The sequence below is a fragment of the Talpa occidentalis genome, unplaced genomic scaffold (genome assembly GCF_014898055.3).
Source record: "Talpa occidentalis isolate TD23 unplaced genomic scaffold, MPIMG_talOcc4v2.1 talOcc4.7, whole genome shotgun sequence".
Classification (NCBI taxonomy): domain Eukaryota; kingdom Metazoa; phylum Chordata; class Mammalia; order Eulipotyphla; family Talpidae; genus Talpa; species Talpa occidentalis.
In genome coordinates this window covers 132,477,271-132,486,585 of record NW_023605083.1, presented here as the reverse complement: position 1 = coordinate 132,486,585, position 9,315 = coordinate 132,477,271, and the positions used below count along the sequence as shown (strand labels likewise).

The following is a 9,315-nucleotide window of genomic DNA, read 5'->3' as shown; positions in this document are numbered from 1 at the left end:
AATACAGCCCCGCCCAGAGCCAGGCGCGCCCCCGCGGCGGGCCGGGTGCGCGTGTCCGCGCCTCTTCCCGCCGGCCTGGCGGGCGCCGGGCCTCAGTCGGGGCGGCGCGGGGCGGGGGATGGGGGTGGTTATGTAAGCGTTGCGCGCTCCCGCGAGGCGGCAGCCAATGGGAAGCCCCGCCGGCTCGTGCTCGCGCACGCAGGGTGGGGGGAGGGAGCGCACGACGTGCGCGCGCCCTCTCCCTCCTCCACCGCTGCCGCCTCCTTCTTCTGCCGCTCCTGGTGCTGCTTGTGTGCTCGTTCGGTGCGGACCTGGTACCTCTTTTGTGAAGCGGCAGCTGAGGAGACTCCGGCGCTCGCCATGGCCGACGAAAAGCCCAAGGTGAGCCGGGCGCCGGCCGCCTCGCCGTGCGGCCGGGGTCACGACGCGGGCCGGGGTCCGGCCGGAGCCCGCCGCGGGCTCCCCGCGCCCGCCCGGGCCCCCCACGGGGCCGGCCGCGGCTCAGGCCCGGCGCTCCGCGCCATTTTCCTCCCTCCCCCTTCCTCCCGCCCGCGCCGAGGAGGCCCCGCCGCCTCCCCCGCCCCCGGCCGCCTCGGAGTGCGCGCGGGGCGCGAGTTGGGCGGGCGGATCGCGGGCGCCCGCGGGCCCACCGGCCGCGAGCGGGGCTCCTCGGGCCCGGCCGGCCGGGCGCGCGTGAGGAGGGCGTTAGGGCGCGCGGGTCCCGCCCTCCGCCGCGGCGGGGAGGACCCTGCGCCCGGGGCTCCCCGGTGGGGGCCGCGGGCATCTGGGCGCCCCGACCGCGGCCGCGCCGGCCGAGCCAGGCTCGGGGCGAATCAATGGGCTGCCGGGGGGCCGGATGCCCGTCGGGCCGGCGAGAGGCCGGGGCTCGGGGATTCCCGGGGAGCCCGTCCGGCCGGAGCGGCCCCGGGACCCCGCGGGGGGATGGGCAGGGGCTCGGCCCGGGTGCCGGGCACCCCTTCCCGCGGAGGCCATGTGGAGTCGGGAAGTTGGAGGCGCAGGAGCGGGGTGCTCGGCGGGCCCGAACTTTTTAACGCGGGTTTTGAGGAACCGGGAGCTCTTCCCCGTGCGGCCCGGGGCGCCCGGGCTTGGGGTTCGTTTTGCGACTCCCCCGCCCTTCCTTTTTTTGAAGTGATTTAGCGGGCTGCGGAACTCGTCGTCTTTGGCTGTGATGAATGTAAGATTGGGAGAAATCGACCAGGAAAAAAAGTGCGTTTGACCCATGACAACAAAGGGGAGGGGGGAGCGGGCACCTCACTCGCACAAACACGCCCGAAGCGGCCGAGAGGGGCGAACGGCGGCCGGGGTGCCCAGTTAGGACCGCGGCCTCGGGGAGACGCAGAGCAGATTGCTCGGGTCTCTGCAAAGCTGCGTTTGGTAACTTTTTAACAAGAGAATTGGAGTGAATTTTGAATTGCAAGCTCTCGGTTGTTTTTCTTATACTTTGCACTTTACAACACTTTGACGAGAGAAGGGTCGCTTTTACTCTTTGGAGGGGGAGGTATGTTTTGAGAGTCATGCGAAAGAACCCCGTTTTAGAAAATTCAGATTCAAAGGAGAGCCCTGGAGTAGATTGAGGAGGACCCATCTTTCCAAATCGATTGTTGCCACTGACGGCACTGCATGGAGACTGCCTTTCTGTTTCTCTGACAGCTAGCTGATGTGGTTGCTCCCGATTTCTCATCTTTCACATTGATTTCAGCAGTTCAGAAATGCCCTGTTCTCTGGTATCGCATGGAAGGGGAAACCTGTTGATTTCTGAAGCAACTTGGGCTACTGCTGCTTTAAAAGATAATTTGTTTTTCACATTTTCCAAATTATACTTTTATTTTTCTTTCAACAGGAAGGAGTCAAGACTGAGAACAACGATCATATTAATTTGAAGGTGGCGGGTCAGGATGGTTCTGTGGTGCAGTTTAAGATTAAGAGGCATACACCACTTAGTAAACTAATGAAAGCCTATTGCGAACGACAGGTGAGGAACTGACATGTGCATTTCCACTGAATAAAACTTCTTTAAAAAACAATCCAAACCTTCTTTTCTTGTAGAAACTAGGTGAGCATGATACATAATCAACTCTCTTTAGTAGATGAATATGTACGTATGCTTAGCATTATCAGCTTTATTATACCTTTGGTATATTGATTCTTCATGAAAATCCTTAGGATGGTTTGATTAGTATTATATATGATTCTAGGCTTATGCCAGGAAGGCATCGAATTATAGTCACAACACTTCGTTTGTTCCCGAGGAGACATAATTTTACTTTTGTAAGAAAGTAAGAATGAACTTGGTAAAATTTTTTGTCAGGTTTCTTTTTTATCAGTTTCATATTTGCTAGTGTCAAAGCAGTATTTTAACCAATTTGAAAGTAAAATTGAGTTAAGAATATTGTAGTTTTCCTGTAAAATTGATCTTTTTATACTAATAGCAGTAAATTTAACTGAGTCAAGTATAAACATTCCTGTGTTATAGGGATATTTGCATTTTACTCAGAAAATAGTAAATAGACATGAAGAAGAGGAAGTAGAAATGAACAGATGCTGGGAGATTAATGCAAACATTATGACAAAAGAAGTTTCCTTTTGTGATATTGAGTCTGTAACAATATAGAGACAACTTTAAAGGTGAATTTTGCAGGTAATACAAAAACTGGTCCCTCAGTAACTTAATCTAATAACAATGACCTGTTGGAAGTGTTTTTCTACCCTGAATATGTACTGTAAAAGCTGTGGAAAATCATTCTTTTGACAATTTATCCATATTGCAAACTGTCCTTAAAAAACAAAATTTTCATTAGTTCCTTATACAGACACAATGTTCAATATACTCTTCTTTAGTGAATTTTGGTTAAATTCCTCTTATTAATAGTGCTAAGGAATTTTTGCACTGTTGACTTCCATATTTGAACGCTAGTGCCCCTGCAGGTGACAGGGGAATTCTCCAAGGTGATCATTTTGTAGATCTTATGTAGCAAAGCCTTATACAAAATAGAAACACATGCTTAAACTTGGTTTTCAAAATTCTCTGTGTATCTTTTTAACTTTTTCCTATTTATAACTATATTTTAGTTTTTAAAACATATTTTCAGCACTTAATTATGAAAACTTCATAGAGCAAAGTGAAAAAACTGACTTTGCATACCCGGTACCCATGGGCTCACCACCTAGCTTTAACCTTGAGCATTTTACTGTACCTATTTTCAAGATAGCCTGTATTCCTTGTAGGGGCCTCAGAGAGTTTATCGATGGGATATTTACCACATTCCAACCATGTGCTGGGCCATCCCATATGCCAGAAAAATAGTGAGACCATCTTAGTACGCCAAGTTGTTCTTAATAGGAGATTGTCTGATCAGATTGAGTTACTTGGTTAATCAAAACTTTAGAAAACTTTTTTGCTTTCCTGCCATGTTCATAAATTGAGTGCATTACTTAGTATGAAAGTTTTCTTGTATTTCTGAGTTACTAGGCTCAAGATTGGGATTGGGATTGACCAAAACTGTAGGGGCCACTACACTACAGGGAAAAAGCATTAGTAACCCGTGACATGTAATTCCACTCCTTACCTGATGGGGTGTAAGTTTAAAGATCTGATCCAGGAAGAACTTGGAAAAAATGGTTATTCACAATTTCTCTTTAGTTGGGAATAGTCTGAATTTTGACCGAAACATGGTTTCTCCGTGGAAAAGGGCATTGAAGTATCTTATTGAGCCAGTCCTTTTTAGACTATCAAAACACTAGAATATTTTATCTAACTTGCATAGCCAGACTTTTTTTTTTTTCCTTTTTTTTTTTAGGGGTGAGGGGCTCAGTTGAGAATTTTTGTCTAAGGGTTCCTGTCAAGATTAATTGAATGCTCATACTTTCTAATAAACTCACTTGGCGGTGTATTTCTGGAGGATTTCCAGTAGATGGCAAATAGGCATCTCAAACATTTGATTTGCAAGGGGACTTTTGGTTCTACTTGAAGAAATCATTTTCTCTGGTGCCCTTACTCAGTAAGTAGCACCATTCTGCATCCCGTTTGAGAGCAAAACCTCGAAATCATCTTTGATGATGCTTTGTAATTCAGTTAAGAATCCATGCATATGTTATGTTCCCCACCTAAATCTATGGTGTCTTAGCACAGTAGCCACAAGCCACATGTGACTGTTTACCACTTAAAATGAGGCTTGTCCAAATTGAGAGGTGCTATAAAGTGTAAAGTATATACCAGATTTTGAAGGCTCAGTAGAAAGTGTCTCAGTTTTTAAAATGTTGGTTACATGTTGCAAATGATAGTATTTTGAGTACATTGAATTAAAATGTTTGCTAGTGAGCTATTTAATGTGGCAACTAGACAATTTTAAATGCCATAGCTTACATTATACTTCCATTTGATAATGCAAAGCCTTCCAATGGTTTTCTTTCATTCACTCTTGCTCCGTTACTTGGAGAACTCTGATTAATTCACAGTGCCCCTGTTCCTAGCACTCATCATACAACTCTTTCTGACTGGGGGAGGGGTGTTTGCATTGATCACTGACTACATGTACCAGAATGTAAGCTCCATGAGGACGAGCCTTTTCGCTGACCATTTCTCTAGCAGCTAGACCCCCATCTTGGCATATAGAACCTGCTCAACAAGTGCTTTTAAGATGATGAGGAACATACTGAGCATTGGAAGGTTAGTTTGTAAATAAGTTTTTCTTGCATATGTGGAGTTGGAATTTGTCCACTTCATGTCAACCATTTTTAGCTAATTAAGAGCATACTATTCCATTCTCTTGTGGATTTACAGATTATTTCATGGAGTGTAAGTTGATGTCAGAGAGCACAGAAATTTGATTTGGTTCAATTCATTTTTGTGCAATGAGGAAATGATCCAAAGAACAATGTATAACTCTTCAGGGCTCACAACCTTATAAAACTCAGATAATGATTTATATAGCAGAGACGCCCCAAATACTGGTTTGAAAACTGAACATGGTTTATAGAGTCTTGAAAAGTAAGTTTTCTGAATTTTGGACTTGAATCTAGTGTAATTGACACAGGCTGCAAAAGAGGAATACAGTTTGCTTGTGTTTTGGGCCTGCTTTTTTCCTCCCCTTTTGTTTTGAATTGATCTTGCCATTGACTTATGTTCTTGCCAATAGAGGTAGTAAAGAAAGAAAGTAATGCTTAGTATTTTGTTGCTTTAAGGAGTCTTTAAAGGGGATATTTGCAAATACATAATACTAATTAATGAATTGGCATTCAGTTCTTGGTTGCTCTGTGTGATCACATGTTAAATTTGTCATGAATGGACTAAGGTTGTGGGTGACACCTACCTGGTGGGAGATTCCTTGTACTTTTCAAAACAAGGTCTGGTCTGGTGGTGTCCAAGGTGAGAGTTATAAAGGAAAACATGACCTCTGTGTTTTAAGGACCGATTCCATGAGCCCTTGTTAAGTAAGGGAGGGAACGCAGGTGTTAGATGACCACTTTGTTAATATGTTTGTACTTCAGGAGTAGGTTATATTTTCTTAAATATCAAACCAGGGAGTTTGTGTAATGATGTAGTTTGTAATTTTGAGCACAGTTCAGGATTGACTTTGTAAGATGGTTCCTAGAAAGCAAATTTTCAAGGTAATATTTCACAACAGTGTATTTGAAATATACTTTCTTATCTTCATTTGACACTGGAACTAAATGAAACGTGGAAGGGATGTGTTCAAGCTCATTTATCTCCTTAATTGAAACTAAACTCCAGTAATAAAAAAATTCACTTCCCTCTATTTAGTAAAGCTCCCCAGCTTACCTTTAAACTTTCACACTTTTTAAATGAAAAAAAAAAAAAAAAAAACTTGGGTGGATGGGCATTTTAGAGCCATAACTCCATCAGAATTGTGTGCAAGGGATATAGTGGAACTAAGGTCAGGTTCCTATCTCCCCTGGAGTTTAAGGGGTTTAAGTCTCACTTTATTTTCTAGTGAGAAGTTGACAATAGTTACAGGTTCCAATAAATACTGAGAAGCAAATTAAAAGCCAGGTGCTTCTTTGGAGCTATTCCAGGAATTTCATGAGTATGGATTATGGTCTTAGGGTTTCAGGACAGTTAATTCCTTGTGTTCTGTTGGGAATATCCTGACTGCCCAAGGATAAGAACTTGTTGAATACCTGTGGTTTGCTTTGCGCTGGGTGGGACATATGTTACTTTTGCATGATGATAGAAAAAGAGGTAAGGCAGTTAGTTTTTCAGGCAGTTTTACTTCTTTTAGGTGACTTGTTTACATTGTTATTAAGGGTGTTTTTCTTTTGGAGAACTCTTCTGTGTATCAAGGAGTGCTGCTCTGTGTGTGTCTTGATTTTCCTTTCAATATCTTATTTTAAATGCAGTGGTAGACCCTCAGGTATGATCTGTTCAATCTTGGAGTAACTTTTCAAAGAAGACTTTATAAAACATTTTCTAAAGAAAGTTCAACGTACTTTTTTTCTTAGCTTCTTTACCTATAAAATTTGTGGGTTTTTTTTTTTCCCCCAATTTTACTGGGGCAATTGATATACAGCACTTGATGAAGTTTAAATTAGTGAAAGTGAAAAGCAGCCCAAATCCTTTTACCTAGTAACTTACTGGTGAGCATTTATTAAGATATCTTTTAACGTAAGTATGTGCTTAGTTTTATTTAAGGTGGAGTTCTTAATTTTTTTTTTTTTTTTTTAAATATACTTCCTACTTTTGAATTCTTGTCCAGGGTTTGTCGATGAGGCAGATCAGATTCCGATTTGACGGGCAACCAATCAATGAAACAGACACACCTGCACAGGTAAAACTCTCTTTGTGCTAACCAGAAAAACCAAAACCTTTTTTATAATTCTCTCAACAGCTTTATGAATTGATGCACTTTTGGTATTAGAATATATATACAGCTATTTACCAGAATTCAAACTATGTAATAGGGTCTCCCTGGTAGCTCAGGGGTTTAAGTCTCAATGCTATTACGCTATCACCAGCCACTGTAGCCTGAGTTTGATCCCCGGCCAGGGAGCTGACCCACATGGCACAGCAAACCTCTCCTGTCTCCCCGCTGCTCCCCTCAGCAGTGGATTTCAGTGGATCTGCCTGTTCTGCTCCCCACTCTGTCTCACCACCACCCCCCCCAACCTCTGGTCTATACCCCAGTTCTTATATGCATAAATAAAATAAATCTCTTTTTAAAAAAGGTATGTAATATATGACCAAAGGAGAACAGAAAAAAGAAAATAGTGATAGGGTCAGGAAATGCCAATGGTTATAAAAGATCTAGCTGTCATTTAGTAGAACTAATAGGTCATGTAGTTACTTTAACCCATTTTTTACTGTTGCCAGCATTTTTTGGACAAAATAAGACTTTTCGTTTCTTCAGAATGTTTTTTCTGTTGCTTTTTGTTGCTACAACTCTTGATCATATGCAGAGTTCCCCCCACAGGTGATTGGTGGGCTGTTGATTGTGACGATTTTATTTGAGCTTTTCATACTGAATCCTCGGGAACTGAAGGGAGCTAATGGCTCTAACTGCAAGTCTTCCAGTAGCTTGGTTTGATAGGGCAGGTTCTTGGTAATAGGTGGTTTTCCAAACCCTTCACAGAGTGAAACTGTCTGATCCCTTAATCTCTTTACATATCACTTCAGTTATTTTGTCAGTTTGTAAGGGATTGACTGGGCTGGCCACTATGGCAGAAGCTCTTTGTTTCCGTGTACTCTTAAATTTCATTTAAGACTTCCAATTTTGGGGGAAAATACTTTCAGGGAGAAAACATTTAAATTGGAATCCTTGTGTGTTTTTTAACCCCATTAAAAACTAGAAAGTAATAAATATGGTGTGAATGAAGCACCACATCCAGCTTGTGGTTTTGTTGATGATCTTCAAAAGTTTGAAGTGTCTTTGAGTTGTTCCTGAGGGGAAAATCTTTTGATGAAATTTCCATTGGCTAGACTCTAAGAAGCAATTCCACTACAAGCCACAAGGAAAGAAGCAGTTATAGTACATAGCCACAAGGAGGAGCTGAGTTCTCTAGATGAATGTGAAAAATTCTTATCATTTGAAAACATACTCAGGTTTTTTTAACTTAAAAAACAAAGCTTTTTATAATCTCAATAAAAGGGAATACCAAATGGAAGAGATTATGTAAACCCAAATCTGATGCTGCATTAGGTTCTGGGGTGTGGGAAAAAAAAGAACCCTGGAATTTGTGCCTTTTTCCCCCCCAGGATATTTAAGTTTGATGATTTAAAGTGTTAAGTTTAATAATCAATGGTCTTCAATTTACTTTTTCTATTATGCTAGTTGGAAATGGAGGACGAAGATACAATTGATGTGTTCCAACAGCAGACAGGAGGTGTCTACTAAAAAGGGAACCTGCTACTTTACTCCAGAACTCTGTTCCTCCAGACCAAGAAGACATTCTCAATTAGAAAACCGCAATTTGGTTCCACCACATCCTGACTACTACAGTATAGTTTTCTCTATTCTTTCATTTTCCCCTTCCCCATTCCTTTATTGTACATAAAGTAACTGGTGTATGTGCACAAGCATATTGCATTTTTTTTTTTTTTAACTAAATGGCCAATGGTATGTTTTGATTGACAGCAAATGGAGATGGGACGGGGAAAAAAAAATATTGGTTCTGTGAAAACACCCCCTTTCTCCATTAGTGGCATGCTCATTCAGCTCTTATCTTTATATTCCAGTAAGTTATTTTGCTCTCAATGTTTAACAAAAAAAAGAACAACATAAAAATTCTTGCATACCTTGTTCGATTGGAGAATTTTAATGTTTTTCATTTATCATTGTAAAACCAAGGACAATTTTATAACTTTTTTGTACGTAGCTGTTACATGTAGGGCAATCTGTCTTTAAGTAGGGATAAATTACTCTAAAACAAATGAATCCTAGATAGTTTTCCCTTCAAGTCAAGCGTCTTGTTGTTTAAATAAACTTCTTGTTTAAAATGAGCTGTTTTCTTTATTTTGAGGCATATTAAAGTAGAAAATGGAAGCTTAGGGGAAAGCATGACATGAATAGGCCTGCTCAGTTAACATTTCAAGGAGAAAATAGAGTTATTTTGAATTTCTGACAGACTGCGAAACAAAGATTAACAAAGTTTAACAACTGGATGTTTCAGCCTCTTTGTTCAAAAAACTTAGGCATTTCCAAATGTGCAGCCTTATTAGCCAAAAAATTGGATCATAGTGTTGTATTAGTCTTTGTAATGTTTCTGTTTTCTGTAAGCACTACCTAGGCATAGTGGGATAGTACATGCAGCCAGGAAAAAAGTTCTGATTTTGCTGGCTGC

General features: G+C 42.1%; 1 protein-coding gene across 1 annotated transcript; it reads left to right on the top strand.

Annotated features, from left to right (window-relative positions):
* Nucleotides 1-212: 212 nt before the first annotated feature.
* SUMO2 (small ubiquitin like modifier 2) lies at nucleotides 213-8,974 on the top strand. Its single transcript, XM_037493376.2, has 4 exons — nucleotides 213-381; nucleotides 1,862-1,993; nucleotides 6,735-6,806; nucleotides 8,307-8,974. The coding sequence occupies exons 1-4, from the start codon at nucleotides 361-363 to the stop codon at nucleotides 8,367-8,369; spliced, it is 288 nt and encodes a 95-aa protein (XP_037349273.1). The 5' UTR covers nucleotides 213-360; the 3' UTR covers nucleotides 8,370-8,974.
* The last annotated feature ends 341 nt before the right edge of the window (nucleotides 8,975-9,315 follow it).